This window comes from Gymnodraco acuticeps, unplaced genomic scaffold (assembly GCF_902827175.1).
Source record: "Gymnodraco acuticeps unplaced genomic scaffold, fGymAcu1.1, whole genome shotgun sequence".
NCBI classification, from domain to species: Eukaryota; Metazoa; Chordata; class Actinopteri; order Perciformes; family Bathydraconidae; genus Gymnodraco; species Gymnodraco acuticeps.
This window is the reverse complement of record NW_022990278.1, coordinates 200,018-218,150: the sequence shown is the minus strand read 5'-3', so window position 1 is coordinate 218,150 and position 18,133 is coordinate 200,018. Positions and strand designations below refer to the sequence as shown.

The 18,133-nt window shown below is 41.4% G+C and overlaps 1 protein-coding gene across 1 annotated transcript; it reads right to left on the bottom strand.

The window, feature by feature from the left end:
• On the bottom strand, nucleotides 1-17,638 carry arl5a (ADP-ribosylation factor-like 5A). Its single transcript, XM_034221709.1, has 6 exons — nucleotides 17,286-17,638; nucleotides 4,756-4,816; nucleotides 4,186-4,333; nucleotides 2,036-2,119; nucleotides 1,721-1,872; nucleotides 1-637 (listed from the first exon to the last, which is right to left on the bottom strand). The coding sequence occupies exons 1-6, from the start codon at nucleotides 17,329-17,331 to the stop codon at nucleotides 589-591; spliced, it is 540 nt and encodes a 179-aa protein (XP_034077600.1). The 5' UTR covers nucleotides 17,332-17,638; the 3' UTR covers nucleotides 1-588.
• Between the last annotated feature and the right edge of the window lie 495 nt (nucleotides 17,639-18,133).

Here is an 18,133-nt window from a genome sequence, read left to right as displayed (position 1 = left end):
TTCACCTGAAACAGATAAAAACACTTTATTTCACTGATTATTCATAGGGACTGAAACGAAGAGGGTATATTGTGATTTGACCCTCGTTGCTGCGTGTTTCAGTCTCCATCAACCATCATCACTGCTGCAGGCACCACGTTAAAAGAGAATACTGGACTGTACACATGGGGTAAAGTGGGGGCAATACAAACTGCCACAGCCAGTCTGGCAATACTGCAAGGCCACAGAGGGCTAGAGTCACACACAGCTGAAGAACAAGTCCATGTACAGTCCCGAAGTCAGTCCATTTGCCGACTTCTGTGAAAGGAAAAACCGTGCAAACATTTCCGTTTAAATAATTGGAGTCTCTTTTGTTGTTCCTCTGAAAACATCGTGGTTTTTTTCTGTTCCCAAGCTCAGACGTCTTTCGTTAAAATAAATTATCACAGAAGAGAATAACGTCCTGGCAGCGGTGTGCCCATCGCAGGAAAGAGGAGAGGGCTCCGTCCGTCAGCCGACCCCAGCCCCATCCTCGTTTCAAAGCTCATGTCCGGAGGCAGAGGAAAAACAAAGAGCAAGGGCGCACTCTTGATCAAAAGTCAAAGGTCATCATCTCACACGCAGCCGGGACATCATCCACTCGAGACCCTGGCACAGCCTGGAGGTGAAGAGAGAGTGTGAGGAGGGGATGTGAAGGGACGGGAAAAGCAGAAAGACAGGCGTTAAAGGTCCCCTATTATACTGTTTGTCATCAATATATTATAGATCTCAGATATATCCAGAGCCTGTCTCTGATTGGCTGAAACACCAAACAGATCATTGCAGCATTACCCATAATCCCCTCTGTTTCAGCTCTGTTTCCAAAGTGCTGATTCTCTGTCTGTTACTAAAAAGAACTCAATGGTGCTCTAGGAGGAGATTCAGGTGATAAGGGGGAGGGGGGTTACCTTGGTTGCTGATTGGCTAATGGTTACACAAGCCAAAATAACGTTATGACATCATAAAGTGGCCAAAATCTGATCAGCTCATTTTCAGACAGGTTTTTATAGAAATGGATCAAAAAGAGAGAGAATCTTTGTTCCTGAAACTTTCAGAGTCTCTTTCCACAGAGGGGACATATGTTGATGTAGAAGAGACATGAAGAAGAGGGGACACATGTTGATGAAGAAGAGACATGAAGAAGAGGGGACACATGGTGATGTAGAAGAGACATGGAGAAGAGGGGACACATGTTGATGTAGAAGAGACATGAAGAAGAGGGGACACATGTTGATGTAGAAGACACATGGAGAAGAGGGGACACATGTTGATGTAGAAGAGACATGGAGAAGAGGGGACACATGTTGATATAGAAGAGACATGAAGAAGAGGGGACACATGTTGATGTAGAAGAGACATGGAGAAGAGGGGACACATGTTGATGTAGAAGAGACATGAAGAAGAAGGGACACATGTTGATATAGAAGAGACATGAAGAAGAGGGGACACATGTTGATGTAGAAGAGACATGAAGAAGAGGGGACACATGTTGATGTAGAAGAGACATGAAGAAGAGGGGACACATGTTGATGTAGAAGAGACATGAAGAAGAGGGGACACATGTTGATGTAGAAGAGACATGAAGAAGAGGGGACACATGTTGATGCATTAGATCAACATTTTGACTACATAAACGCACCAAAGTTTAAGTATACATTTTGACAATCTAATATAGCGAGTGAGTATTAGGTGCAGTTCTCACCCCTCCCCAGTGAGGGCGCAGCAGGCCTGGATGTGCCACTGGTGGTCTTTGACGGAGGTGAGCTGGAGGCTCTGGGAGATTTCAGCCACAGACATGCACCCCTTCACATCCTGCTTGTTGGCGAAGATCAGAACTCCCGCCCTTTTTAAATCCTGATGGACAGGTAAGAGATGTAGACAGAGGAGAGGGTCAAGATATTTCATGATGTGAAAATGATGGCTATGTCTCAAAGAAAAGTAATTTAAAACTTTGTTGAAATGAAGCTTGGATATTTAGTTGAAGATAATTAAGAACGATTATTTTCATGATACTCACTTCATGCGCCAGCATCCTGCAGAGCTCCTCTTTGGTCACGGAGATCCTTTCTCTGTCGGTGCTGTCTACCACCACGATGACAAACTACCCAGAGAAGATGGAGAGAAATAATGGACGTTAAGAGACATCTCAACTTCACCAGACTGTAAGCAGAGCACCATACAAACTGCATCAACACTCGACAGCATTATAGCCAGAAGACATTCTCTATTTGTCTCTAACCTGTTCAGACCCGCACCTGTTTTTCAGGTTTCAGGCTAGAAAATGACATGCCCAGAACAAATGACTATAACTTCACTTCTAAAAGGGTTAAATCAATAATCTTTTTTCTCAAAGCAATAATACACCTGTGAGTTGGATGAAGAGTCAGAATCAATATAGAATGTTTTTATTTTAAAGTAAATTCAGATTGAACATAGTAAAAAAGTGTAAATTATAGTTTCCGTCCAAAAAAAACACATTACTTATAAAAGCACCCTTGAATGATGGATGGTAGACTAAAAGCTTTAGGAATCCAAAGTATAACATATAATAAGTACCCTGTATCAAGATTGATGCAAAACAAGTGACATTTGACCTTTTTAAGAGAGGTTTAGGAAAAAAAAACACTTCTGGGGTCATTTGGGTGTATTTGCCATATCTCTGGAACCCATTGGTCGATTTTGGTGATTGACACCTCTTTTGAACCGTTAGAGCCAATAGAATTGAGGGGAAGTTCCTAAATCCACCTACACGTTACCATTGAGGAATGAGAGTGATGCGCACGCAGTTTGCCCAAACTGAAAAGCTATGTTACGCTCTGAAAACTGAAAACTAGGTTATAGACGTAAATATGATGATGGATTATCAGTAATCATTTCAAAGGGACACAGACACATTGGATTAACCTTCAGCAGCGTTTATCTGCGTTTTGATGCCCTGGAACACAACTTTTGATCAGAAAACAGCAAAGGTAAGACGTATTTGCCGTTTTGGCCCCGTAAAGTGAAGATGTGTGTAGTCTTTCCTGGCTTCACAGCCGTGAGTTTTGGTCGCGCAGTGATGAAACGTATACCCATGGAATCTGTGGAATCTCGGCTTTCATATGATATATAGTTTGTGCAGATTGCATGGAGTATAAAATATCTCTACCGTAAGGTCTGTGCTAAGTGCGTTAGCATTTTCCGCTTAGTGCTAATTCAGAGGCTTGGGTTGCGGTCGGATAGTTTAAAAACTCCAGGTCGAAACCCGCTCCTGCCGCCACTGCGTCAGGCCGTTGTGTCCTTGGGCAAGACACTTCACCCGGATTTGCTCCTGTGGGTAATGTCCACAGTACATGTATAATACCAATGTGTACCTGTAAAAGCACCTCGATGTCTTCGAGGCGTGAAGATGGACGGTGTGGCGCAGTGCGCTGTGCAATGATCATCAGATCAAGGGGTGAAACCCGCCGCTGCTGCGTCTGTAAAGCCGGTGTGTCCTTGGGCAAGACACTTCACCTGAACTTGCTCCTGTGGGTATTGTCCACAGTATCTGACCATTGCATGTATGATATATGTGTAATGTGTGTATATGTAAAGTGCTTTGAGTCATTGATAAAGCGCTATAATAAATGTAAGTAATTAATTAATTAGTATTGGTGGCACACTCGCACAGTGATGATACTTATACCATTGGAATCCGTGGAATCTCAGCTTTAATCTGATATCTTGTTTGTGCAGATCCGATGTGTTGGCACTCTTTCGCTTAGTGCTAATTCAGACGCTCGGCGTTAGACTTGTGTTTTGTTACGGTAAAAAAAATAGAAATCGTCAGGTAGCTGAGTTTCTGCCCGTTAAGTGGGTATGACACATTCATAGTTTGTTAAATGTTAAGAAGCCCTCAGACGCTGTTTCGGCGGGGGCAACGGGCTTGACAGGCCTGTGAAAACGCTCCACAGAAGTATCTACAGTAACAGCTTGTTTGTTGCAAGTTTTAAAACCTCAGCATTTTCTTATTATTACTTATTGGCAAACATATTTAAACTAAATAACAATACACCTGTAGTAAGTGTACATCACCCAATAAATGTGCCTGGACAAAGTATGTATTCTAGCTGATGTTCAAACAGTTTTTAGCAAAAGGAAGTCCCGCAATTATTTTTGATTAGCAGTGAGCCCACATTGCATTACCTCTGTGTTTGTGTAGTAGGTATTCCACGATGACCGGAGGGACTCCTGGCCCCCGATGTCCCACATCAGGAAATGGGTGTTGTTGACGACAATCTCCTCCACGTTGCTCCCAATCGTAGGCGAGGTGTGTACCACCTCATTCATCGAACTATAAAGTGGGGAAAGAATTAGGTCATGGGTAACACGAGCAACAATCTTTTTTGTATTCAACTAATCCAATTCAATATTATAACAGACAAGCAATGAAACAGAACATTTGTAGAAGCAGGGGGGAGAAACTAATCTTATAAAGAAAAAAGCCCTCCCACTCGTCATCCAGGTTCAACGTTTTTAGTCAGGGATCCAAATATTACGGCATTTTAACTGCAAATGTCGGTGGGTTTTCATGTGTGTATGGGTATAAATACACAGATAGATAAGCAAAATGCTATATATACATATGTACACATACAGTATATATACACACATAATACAAGCAACGTTCACAAACTCATTGATCCATTTATTTCTCAGACAACGAATGGATTGAAGCTATGAGACATAAGCTCGCTGTGCTGTTTGGATACTTACAACTGGTAAAGGATGGTGGTCTTGCCCGCATTGTCCAGACCCACAATGATAACTTTGTGTTCTGAAAGGCAGAACAAAGAAGGCACTTAGAAAGAGTTCACAGAGCAATATGTTTAAAAGATGGCTTTTGGTGTGTGAGACTTCACTGAGAGAACAGCAGCTCGTTTTGTGTGCAGCTGTATCCTTCAGTACCAAAGTGTGTACTGTAGCTTCACACATCTAGTATAACTGACACATTGTGCTGCTGTGAACGGTGTACTTTCACAGCTACAGATGTGTTAGTGGGTCGTTTTAAAAGACTTGTACAATCAGGCGAAACGGAGCAGCAGCTGTGGAGAGGACACAAATTCCCTCCACGCATACAAAGAGGCTTAACCTGAAGAAGACTAACAGGGTGTGACAACTACGACGAATTCAAACCTTGCCGTTAATACAATAAAGTCAAGAAGAAAGCAAGATGTTCTTTTTCAAGCACAAGAACAGGACACACTGCATGAGGGATCCAAGTGCTGGTTGCTCTTCCATAAATCCTTTGGGGTATAATACCCAGCGTCAAGCTTCAACAGCACTCTCCTTAAATCTGGAACTTAATTACGTTGCCATGTTTCAGATCCTGTGGCACAGAGGACAGATGAGGAACAAAGACTGGTTGGAGTTTGTTTAGTTACGGACAAATGGGTTATTTAGGGAAGCTAGCACATGACAGAAAGTGATCAAGCACACATTGGTCTACTGTACATGTTTCTGTTCCTTTGAAGGATTTTAAAGTTGGCTTTTCAGACTTATCTTAAAGGTCACCTATTATGCAAAGTCCACTTCTTCATGTCTCTTCTACATCACCATGTGTCCCCTCTTCTTCATGTCTCTTCTACATCAACATGTGTCCCCTCTTCTTCATGTCTCTTCTACATCAACATGTGTCCCCTCTTCTTCATGTCTCTTCTACATCAACATGTGTCCCCTCTTCTTCATGTCTCTTCTACATCAACATGTGTCCCCTCTTCTTCATGTCTCTTCTACATCAACATGTGTCCCCTCTTCTTCATGTCTCTTCTACATCAACATGTGTCCCCTCTTCTTCATGTCTCTTCTACATCAACATGTGTCCCCTCTTCTTCATGTCTCTTCTACATCAACATGTGTCCCCTCTTCCTCATGTCTCTTCTACATCAACATGTGTCCCCTCTTCTCCATGTCTCTTCTACATCAACATGTGTCCCCTCTTCTCCATGTCTCTTCTACATCAACATGTGTCCCCTCTTCTTCATGTCTCTTCTACATCAACATGTGTCCCCTCTTCTTCATGTCTCTTCTACATCAACATGTGTCCCCTCTTCTTCATGTCTCTTCTACATCAACATGTGTCCCCTCTTCCTCATGTCTCTTCTACATCAACATGTGTCCCCTCTTCCTCATGTCTCTTCTACATCAACATGTGTCCCCTCTTCTTCATGTCTCTTCTACATCAACATGTGTCCCCTCTTCTTCATGTCTCTTCTCCATCAACATGTGTCCCCTCTTCTTCATGTCTCTTCTACATCAACATGTGTCCCCTCTTCTTCATGTCTCTTCTACATCAACATGTGTCCCCTCTTCTTCATGTCTCTTCTACATCAACATGTGTCCCTCTTCTCCATGTCTCTTCTACATCAACATGTGTCCCCTCTTCTTCATGTCTCTTCTACATCAACATGTGTCCCCTCTTCTTCATGTCTCTTCTACATCAACATGTGTCCCCTCTTCTCCATGTCTCTTCTACATCAACATGTGTCCCCTCTTCTCCATGTCTCTTCTACATCAACATGTGTCCCCTCTTCTCCATGTCTCTTCTACATCAACATGTGTCCCCTCTTCTCCATGTCTCTTCTACATCAACATGTGTCCCCTCTTCTTCATGTCTCTTCTACATCAACATGTGTCCCCTCTTCTTCATGTCTCTTCTACATCAACATGTGTCCCCCCTTCTTCATGTCTCTTCTACATCAACATGTGTCCCCTCTTCTTCATGTCTCTTCTACATCAACATGTGTCCCCTCTTCTTCATGTCTCTTCTACATCAACATGTGTCCCCTCTGTGTAAAGAGACTCTGAAAGTCTCAGGAACAAAGATTCTCTCTCTTTTTGATCCATTTCTATAAAAACCTGTCTGAAAATGAGCTGATCAGATTTTGGCCACTTTGTGATGTCATAACGATGTTTTGTCTTGTGTAACCATTAGCCAATCAGCAACCAAGGTAACCCCCCCCCCCCCCCTTATCACCTGAATCTCCTCCTAGAGCTCTTTGTAACCAAATCTCTCTCAGAGGGGCGTGGGGAGGGGCTCCTTATTTTCATCTAAAGTAACAGACAGAGAATCAGCACTTTGGAAACAGGGCTGAAACAGAGGGGATTATGGGTAATGCTGCAATGATCTGTTTGGTGTTTCAGCCAATCAGAGACATGTCTGGATTTATCTGAGACCTGTGATATGTTGATGAAAAACAGTATAATAGGGAACCTTTAACACTTGGTCCACTTAAAGCGTTGCAGATATATTGCTATATGATTTGTAATATTAGACCAAATTAAGGTTTTTGAAGCAGTATTCACATTATGATTGAAAATGATATTCTGAGCCCATGCCTTTAACAAATACGCTCATGACTGCAATTTGGAAAGTGCAATAGTCATTGTGATTTCAATAAACCTTCTGTTGATGGTGCATCCCTGGTTACACACACACACACACACACACACACACACACACACACACACACACACACACACACACACACACACACACACACACACACACACACACACACACACACACACACACACACCACACACACACACACACACACACACACACACACACACACACACACACACACACACACACACACGAAGGAAAGTCCCTGTGCACAAACTAGTTTCGATTTTGTTGCACAACTACAGTTCTTGTTCCCAAGACAAAGGTGGGAAAGCATGTTAAGCACTTTTAAGTTAGGTATTGTATAAGTATATATTTGCACAGCATAACTCCCGGAGGCTGCTTCAACATAACTCATTCAGCTATATTTTACAAAAACCTTCAACCTTCTTGTTCTTTGATGTAGGTTTGGAGCAGCGTTTCCGCCAGGGGGGCCGTCTTGCCGTCTTTTGATGCCCTTATTCAGCTCGGAACGCCCTGAACTCGAGCCGAATGCGGCCAAAAATAATAATAATTCGAGAGAAGATTGAGAGTTTTTATAGCTTGAAATGACGAAAAGGAAAAAGGACAAGGACATCCTTCTGTTGGAGGGGCAAAGGTGTCTGGTGGGATTCTTTTCGCCACCAGCAACAATAAGTATTCACTGTTCAAAACATTCACATCAATAAATCCTTTACTAACTATTATTGTTGTCAGTCTTACATTTGTATCATACATTATTATCAATATGATGTCGGGTTGCATTTTTCTAGAACTTGTTGACAATATTAATGTAATAAAATGAGCTGTGGTGATCCGTTAGGACGTGAAGATTCGTGGCGCACTCATAACGCGCAGGGCATGATTGATTTTTACTGTTGGGACTCGGGTTTGAGTCCAGCATGAACCTTGTTATTTTCATGTCGATGCACATTGAATATTATGTTTGAATAGAGGATTCTTAATATTGTTTGCCGACACCAACATTCACGACCAAGCAGTATTTTAAAGTCTAAATATCAATGACATTTCTGCTGCTATCTTTGCAAAACGAGGTAACAGTCACATCTTATCTGGATGAGTGCTGCACAATACCGTTTTTACAAGGGATACATGTGTGGGTAGTCTTTCCTATTAAACATGATCGCTGGTAGATAGCCACAGAAATCGTAACACAATTTAATCTGGGCGGGTCACATTCTAACGTGGGCGGGTCCCAGTTCCGTGGGAGGATCACAGTTTAACACAGATGAAGACTTCCCCACGCTGCTTTCAAACTGTGAGTAAACACCGTGTGCTTCACTTGGAGGCTGTCTGAAGGTATACACAGATGGACTTGGACATTAACAACGATATTCCGTAATAAGTCTGGAAACAATAGCTGGTTTAAATGATTTATTCGAGCAACTCGTTTGTCTTGTTGTAGTCCTCGCTGTTCGCGTCCGGATATCGCCATCGTAATCACAACCTCACACACAGGTACTGGATGTGCATCAACGTGTTCCTAAGAAGCCAAATATACCAAAAGATGTATGTAAACGACAGAAGAAAGCGATCGAAATGTGTATTTCAGTCGAAAGCCACGCACCCCACGGAAACGAGTTGATTGGGAAACAAGTTGATCGGGAAACAAGTTAATCCGGAACACCGGCTCTTCGAAACACTGGTTTAGACTGCAGTGCTTCTCAAAGTGTGGTCCGCGGACCACTGGTGGTCCGTGAGCGCCCCCTAGTGGTCCGTGAGTATATTGGTAAAATTTCACATTTGAAATAAATACATTTATTTAAGTTTTTCGCACTCTCGCGGGAATATCTCCGCAATGGAACAAGCTTAAGTTTCACTTTCGATTGCATGATATAGCCCAGATAAACACCTTCATCCCACATGTTGCCACTTGTTTGTACAATTTTCAGGCGATTTGTAAAAAACGATGTGTTTTTGGATATTTGTGGAGTTAGGTGGTCCGCGAGTGTTTTTTTATTGGTTAAGTGGTCCTTGGTATGAAAAAGTTTGAGAAACACTGGTTTAGAGTGTCTGAGCGTTTATGCCCAAAGTGTGAGGGGAATTTAGGAATGCACTATTGTAAGCTATTGTAATGAAAGCCTCACCTTTAAATAGCTTTTTCCAGGAACTGCATAACAATGACGTTGAATGGAAACGTGGCCGAACGCATGACCGCAGACAACACATTGAATCTGAATGATAGCATACTTCCTAATAGAGATGTCTCCCGTGATCGGGGAAGGAGCCGATCACGTGATTTTCAAAAAATCGGGGATCGGGATTTTTTAAAAATAAAATATTTTTATTATTTTATTTTATGTTACAAAACAAAAATGACCATGTTCACGTCTTAAAGTCATCCTGAGGCCTTAGTTTTGGTTTACAATGACACAACATCATGTATGTGTTGCTTCTTTTGGGCTTGTTTTCAGACCTGGTTGCTTATTTCTCTCAAATCTGGCAACAGAGTGGGCGCAGTGTCTGATAGTAGCAGCTAACGAGAGGCTACGTTCAGCTGGTGACTCGGGAGTCGGGACAGAGAAAATGTCAGGAGTTTGGAAGTATTATAAAATTGAAAGCGAAGGCAGTGTAACAGCCAGATGCAATGTTTACAAGAAGGAGGTTCCGCGTGGTGGAAAGAACAGAGCTACGTTCAACACGACCAATCTAACACGCCACCTGAGAAACAAACACCAACAACAACACGACGAGTACACAGCGGCCCCTCAGGTAACGGCACTGAAGCAACCGACACTTTCAGAGGCTTTCAAAAGGAAAGAGAAACTGCCCCAGAACAGTGAAAAGGCCTAAAGAATAACAGCCAAGATAGCTGAGTTCATCGCGTTGGATGACCAGCCGTTATCTGGTACCTTGTTTTCTCTCTTAATGCATTGCATAAAGATCGGATCGGGAAAAATCGGTATCGGCAGATTGTCAAAATCAAATGATCGGAATCGGATCGGGAGCAAACAAAGGTGATCGGGACATCCCTAGTTCCTAACGAATCACAGCATTAGCCTGTTGAGTCTGGTGTTTCAAGCTTTGCAAACTGCTATGTATAATTAGAGCAAAAATACAAAATAATCTATATCTATGTAAAACGCATTCGGAAAAACAAGTTAGAAAAAATATATAAAAAGGTAATAAAATAAGGACATGAACCACAAAGAATACAAAATATAAAATATTCTAGATAAGACCAATATATTACTCCTGCCTTTCACAGATTGAGACAGTTAAGATGAATTTAACCAAATCAAATGATTCATAAGATGTGCTCCATAACGTTCCTTCAGCTCCTTTACCGTTCCTCTCTTAAATACACAATATAGTGGAATTCAAGTAAGTGTGAACTTGTATTTGATTAAACATGATTACTTAAGTTACCACATAGAGTTAAGGTATGGCTGATACAATTGATAATGTTGTATGTAAAATGGGAAGGGGTGTGTCACTTGTAAAAATAATTGTAAAATATTTGCCTATGGATGTCAGTCGACAAGTTGTGGATGCTTTGGTTCTGTCGCAGCTGGATTATTGTTTGGTTATATGGTCGAGTGCTGCTGAAAAACATTTAAACAAACTACAAGTAGCACAAAATAAGGCAGCACGATGTGCACTGCAGAGCTCCTCCAGAACCAGAGCCACTCGAATGGTTAACTGTCAGACAGAAGTCAACTCATATTTTATTACATTTAGTCAGAAATATCACAGTGACTCACTCACCAGATATATGATCACAAAGGTTTATAGCGCAATATGCACAACATAACTATTAAACACGACATACAATAGAAGGAAGGTTTGTATTATCTAAATCTAAATCAAATAAGGGACAGAAAACATAAAGTACATTTCAAAAGGTTGCTAAAAAAATATTTAAGTATTACAAAGTACATTTGAACTGTGCCTGTGGCTATGTATGCATATATTATTATGTACACTTATTTGTATTTACTTTTGTTTGGCCTTAGGAGGGCGATAATTGGATGCCCATTTTAGTTTTCACTTCATTTCACTGTAAATTGCATGAAATTATGAGCTGTTTTAATGTTGTATGTATGTTTATGTATGTTTTGAGTGTGTGAGGACCCCAGGAAGAATAGCCAATGCTCATGCTAGTGCTAATGGGGATCCTAATAAAGACGAGAGAAACCCAAACCTCTCTAAGTCTTAAGGAAGTGAAACCACCTACTCGCCAAATCGCTCAAGTTAAACCAGATGAACCCGTAGCAAACCGCCAAACAGCTGTGTAGGCAAGAAGCACTTCAGAAGGAAACAAAACATATTTTGCAAACTGCATGCATAGCCATAACAAGCAGCGACACTATCTTCAGAGTTTGGAGGTCACACTACCGTATTGTGCAGCTGGAGAAGGCAAGAAAAAACAGCGTGTTAGGTCATGCAGGTGTGAGCTAAGCTGATTGTACGCATGGTTCTAAGAAAAGGAACGGTAAACATCTTTAAATGTGGGCGGATCAGGGGCTGTATGAGTTTCTCACATTTAAAAAGAACTTCTACAACAAACGGTTCTCCATTAAATGTAAGATGCTCATAATATAATATTCAACAGTTCAAAGCAACGCCTTTTAATTGTTTCTTTGGTCCGACCGAACAGATGGTCGATTTACTATCAAATATGAGAAGAAAGTGAAGGAGAAGTGGGTGGAAGGAGCAACAATTAGATGTTTTTGCCAGAAAAGATTAGTGTGAATGTTGCATTGACAATACTTTTTAAACTCATGCTGATTTGTGCTGTAACTGTAACTGTAAGCAAAATCCATGACAATGAGTGCTCAGCCAATGAAAAAGTGATTTGTCTTCATAATGCGACCCTTATTTTATACCGCAAGTGTGAATGTGTTTGTCTCTACATTTCTAGAGATGTACCCCACCTGTCGCCCAATGGGGATACGCTGGCTTACGGCCCCTACACACGGCCGCTTCTGCCCATTCACTTTGAATGGGGTGACGTCACGCCTCGCCGAACTGCATTGTGGGAGCAAAGCGTAGCTTTTCTCGCGGTGCTCGCTGAAAAAGTAGAGCAATGTTCTACTTTTGACGCTTCGACGGAGGCGTCAGCCAATCATATCCCGCGTATGCAAATCTGCCAGTACAAGCGCTAGCCAATCAAACCGCGTGTATGCTGGGAGAGCCAGACCGCAGTTCATTTCCCATATGTCAAAAAATGGAGGAGAAAATAATCGTGGCGGTAGGGAATCACCCGGTGCTTTATGACCAGTCCCTGTTCACCTACCGGGATACAAACCGGAGGAGCCAGGCATGGAGGGAGGTGGCAGAGACAGTGGGTGAAACTGGTAGGTTTTCGCCTGTTTGGGGATTTTATATCCAGTTTACTTCGTTTGAATGGACTAGCAGACATAGACAGTATTTAGCCAGCATGGAATGTTGCGTAAAATAGCACCGTAGACGTTAATGTCATAAATGTTCATCATATAAAGTGTGACATGTAAAACCTTTTATGAAATTGACAGGAGAGATTCATGTGACTCAAAACACGCCCACTGCCAAGCGACAACGCACGCCGCCGTGTCTAGGGGCCGTTAGTCTTCATGATCCCCTACAACACTGAATATAATAAATGCTTTAGAAAATATAGAAATGTAAACGCGTTCAGTTCGACACCAAGTCTGTGACCATGATGTTGCGAAGGAGTTCACTACCATTGCCTTTAAGGCAGCGTTTCCGCCAGGGGGGCGTCTTGTCGTCATTTGACGCCCTTATTCAGCTCGGAACGCCCTGAACTCGAGCCGAGGGCGTCCAAAAAAATGTATAATTCGAGAGAAGATCGAGTTTTTATCTCTTGAAATGACGAAAAAGGACATCCCTCTGTTGGAGGGGCAAAGGAGTCTGGTGGGATTATTTTCGCCGCCAGCAAAGCGTGTTCCTGTGACGGAAAGTGTCCTGCCGGCGAGCCTTGACGGGGGGGGGGGGGGGGCTAGTGGAGCACGCGCGTGAACAGTGAGCGCCGGAGCCTCGCAGCGGCGAAACTGAGGCTCTGTGGTAAACTGTGGTAACATGAAGAGCCGTTTGGGAGCCGAAGGACTCTTCTTAGTGAGCCGAGCCAAATTCCCATCACTAATACGTAAAGACATAGTATCTATAGCTTAAGGGACGGCTCAATTCAAAATTCACGTGACACGACGTGACGTCTCACACACCCCCCCCCCCCCCCCCCCCGCTCTCGGGGTGGACGCCCTCTCAGCCCTGGTCTGGCGGAAACACTGCTTTAAGGCCTTGTGGCACACCTGATGGCGGGTGTTATAAATTAGATTGCATAATCGTTTTTCTTCATATTTGATGTATCTTTCATTGTTTGTTCAATACTAGAAAGGTAAAAGTCCCACAAATGAACTGATGGGATTTGTTTTCTCTCACCAGTGAAGGCAAATGTTGATTTTGAAGATGAGATTTGTTTGTTTGTGCAATGCCGAGATCTCATGACCTTTATTCTATTATTTATTTATTCTCTAGTCGAATCTCAGGTTTAACATTAATTATAACTAGTGGTGCACGATGATTATCGGTCCGATATTAGGAATTATGACGTCATCCCAATAAAAGTATTAATAGCCCCGATAATATACAATATATTTTTTGGGTACAAAAAAAGAAGAAATACTGCGGTGTGGGTGGATTGAGATGAGGGGCGCTTGTTTTTCACTCGGCTCCTCCCGTTTTGCCAGTACTGTGGTATTAGTGGTTTAGGAAGAGGGGAGTTCTACACAAATCCAGCGCTCCCTAACTCGTGCCTGGCTGTGACGTAAATGGTGTGCGGCCGTGAAGCCAGGACAGTAAACAAACATGTCGCCGGTAGTATGGGACTATTTCAAAGTTTCAGAGTTAGATAGTTCGCTTGCTATTTGTATTAACAAATGCAGAAGTTCCACGAGGAGGGAAAAAGGCAACGAGCTATAATACTTCCAACCTGATTAGTCAATGAAACATCGCCATCGCTACGATGGTGTGTTAAAAGCGTACGAAGACGCCTGCGCTGCTAAACTAGCGGCGAATCCAAAGCCAGCTGCAAAGGCACCGGGGCTTTCACCTATCGACGAGGCTTTTGAAAAAGGCAAGAAGTTTATTTGGGAAAATAAATATGGTCACTTTGAAGAGTCAAAACTGTTCTTGGCTTTGTTTTGTTCATAGTAGTAATGCTCATGTCATTTGCTCACTACTAGTCTTTTTCTTACCACCAGCTGTGCAAAAACTACAGGTACATTTAATATATATATATATTATATTATTATCGGTATCGGTCTTGAGAAGCAGGAAGTTATCGGTATCGGTTTCAAAAAACCAATATCGTGCATCCCTAATTATAACGGTGCTTAACGGTCTGTTTGCATTGACAAGATGTGCTATTCACGCGGCACACCTGATGGCGGGTGTTTATAAAAGATATTCCATAATCGGTTTTCTTCATATTTGTTATGTATCTTTCATTGTTTGTTCAGAACTAAAAGGTCCAAGAAGTCCCACAAATGAATTTAATATTCATTTGACATGTTAACTATATCGTAAAGCGCTTCATGGGAGTAATTGTGGGATGATACATTTTCAAAGTATCACGATATGTATCGGTTGAGTATCGGTATCGTAAAAAAGTCAACGATATGCATCCCTACTTGTAACACTTCTGATGAACATGAATAAGCAAGTCTTTAATGTCTGATCACATGCCCTCCTCCCTGTGAATGAACGTCTGTTGTTCCCGTGTTGAATCAACTGGGGACATGTTGGGAAGACTGCCTGAGACGGGCTAGATCCAGGGGTTACAACAAAAGCCTTACAGACCCCACTGCCATGATGGATAGAAGCTACAGAGAGGATCTAACAGAGCAGGGGGCTATGAATGACTAGCAAGACAAAGAAACAAAAGAACAGCTTTTGATGGACATTTTGGAGGAAATCAAATGTTAGTTGGCCTTTTTATTATTATAACAATCAAATAACAAATCGTGCAAACCATAATAGTTCCTCAGAGCCTTCTGTTTAAAATTGACCAAGCAATAGACTTAGATAGTCACTGTATAACACTGATTAAAGCAGCAAGTCAGTGTTCATAATCTATTGACTAATCAGGTATTGGTTGTATCCATGTTGACGGTAAACACTGGTACTCTTGATTACATTGAACAAGTTAGATTGCAAAAGTCACTGCGCCAAGATCAACAGGAGATATAATATAATGTTCACGCACATCTTGTTCACATGTGAGACCCTACAGGATGTCCCATGTGATCTGCTATCGAGCCGTGACTAATTCAAACTGTATGGTGGAAATTAAACTAATTCCTGTTTTAGAGAAGCCAACCCAAGTGTGCCTAGATGGGTAAACGGTACTGCTGACATTACACTGATCAGGTGATGCAGTGCAAAGTCAATGTGATGTCACTCTGAAGTCATTCACAGATCCTTATTGGCTGTGACATTCTGCTGATGTGGCTGCTTTCAGTGTGCTGTGCTGTCTAGTCATAATACACTGAGGGCTGCAGCGTACAGACACTCGTGTTTCAGAGGGTTAGCACAGACCTACCTGTTTACTGATTCAGGATCAGGTTCACATAACCCTCCCTCCAATAAATAATCTAACAGATAATGCATGTGAGTGTAGAAAGCAGTATTCATCACTACTCAGATCCTTTACTCCATTAAAAGTACAAATGCTATGGTTTTAAAATAATCCCATACATGTCAAAGTCCTGATTTCAGAGTCAAAGTATGAGCATCAAAATATACTTAGAGTACAACACGTAGAAGTATTCATTCTGCACAATGACCCATTTCTGAATACAATTAAGTACAGAATAATTATAATTACCTGGCGTAAAATACACCAGCTACCCCGCAGCACACAGAGATGAAAACGAGCTGCACATTTACCAGCTGTGATAAACACATTAATGCATCAATAATTATAATCAATCAAATATGATTTTGAAATGGGCTAATCTGCATGAGTGCTTTCACTTTTGGTACTTTCGATTTTGGTGCAGGACTTTCACTTGTAACAGAGTATTCTTACACTCGGGTACTTCTACTTTAACTTAAGTCCAAGAGTACAAAAAACAGAATAACAAGATATTATTTAATAATATGTCACTGTGAAAAGAGACAATATACTATGTATTTATGTATATTTTAATGTGTGATTGTTTTTGTATTATTTGACTTTAACTTTAACTATATATTTATGTGTTGTTCCTCTATTTTATTTTATCTTCACTATATCTGTAAAGCGTCTTTGAGCACCTGTAAAAGCGCTAACAAATTAAATCTATTATTATTATTTGTATTTTTTACTTGAGTAAAGGATCCGAGTACTTCTCTTTAATCCTAACATATGTCATATTATTCTGAAATGGACCAATCTGCATAGTGAGTATTCCTACACTCTGGTACTTCTACTTTTACTCAAGTATAAGATCTGAGTACTTCTCCCACCTCTGTGTACTTCACCTTAAATCATAACATATGTAATATATTATTCTGAAATGGACCAACCTGCATAATGAGTACTTATACTTCTGGTACATTTTGATGCCAATACTTTTGTACTTTTACTTGAGTAAGATGTTGAATGCAGGACTTTTAATGTAACAGAGTATTCCTACACTCTGGTACTTCTTCTTGTATTTAAGTAGAAGATACTGAGTACTTCTCTCACCTCTGTTCACTACATTAAACCCCTGCTCACACACTGGTGAATAAAGGGCTGTTTCTGAGGCTGATATGAACGGATCAGACCTGGCTGTCACAACGGGCCTCACTCACTGACCACCATCTCATGTCCTCGACAAATGTATAATAAATGTCACTTCACCATTCTTACCTTGATGATTAAAAAGCCTCCATAGCTTCGTGAATAGTATCCCCATGGCTAACGGTTAGGTGTTTTGATGCCAGCTTGTAAAGAATCCGTGGAGCTAGCTAGCGTTGATGCTAATCAGTGCTATCAACTTTACCTAGCCAGCCAGCTAGCTAACTACACACACGAAGAGCTGTCAAGGCTTTTAAGTACAACCGCCATACTCGTGTGAATTTTTCTGGATAGTTCCCCTCACGCAGGATGGTACATATGAGTGTGTAGGTTAATTGTTTCCCGAAAAGAAAAGCGAAACTGTAGCCGCTGAGCTAGCATCAGCTGCTGTTGTGAAGTGCGCTGCGCTAGTTAGCTCAGCTGTCAACATCTGCGCATGCGTACAAGCACAATCCTATTGGGGCAAATTATGTACACACAATTGCGGTGGAAGAAGTACTCAGATTGTGTGCGTGTGTACAAGTAACTGAAGTACAAGTATTGGCATTACACTATACTTAAAGTAACACAAGTAAAAGTAAATGTACTTAGTTATTTCCCACCTCGGACAGTGTGTGAGCAGTGGTCAAATGTAGGTAGAAGGTGGAAGAAGTTTCCCTTAATAATACAGTTAATTATACCATACAGTTTTTACATTGTAGATTGATAATGACTTAAGGAAAATGAAAACAAACACACATATAGCAATAATACTATAGTATGTCCATGTTTATAAATTATTGACTACTGCAGACATAGACAATTCTAAATAGCATGTTAAACTAGTGAATGATTATGTTGTACTGAAACAATCAGTCAATACATTCATTAGTTGACCTGAAAAATGGCAGAAATTCTCTTTAAAAAACAAATATTTTATG

Excerpts from the sequence above, each read along its gene's own strand:
- arl5a (XM_034221709.1), bottom strand. The coding sequence starts at position 17,331 with ATGGGGATACTATTCACGAAGCTATGGAGGCTTTTTAATCATCAAG. Across the intron at positions 2,120-4,185 it reads CCTACTACACAAACACAGAG|TTTGTCATCGTGGTGGTAGA; the intron begins GTAATGCAATGT and ends TTCTCTGGGTAG. Across the intron at positions 638-1,720 it reads TGCGCCCTCACTGGGGAGGG|GCTGTGCCAGGGTCTCGAGT; the intron begins GTGAGAACTGCA and ends CTTCACCTCCAG.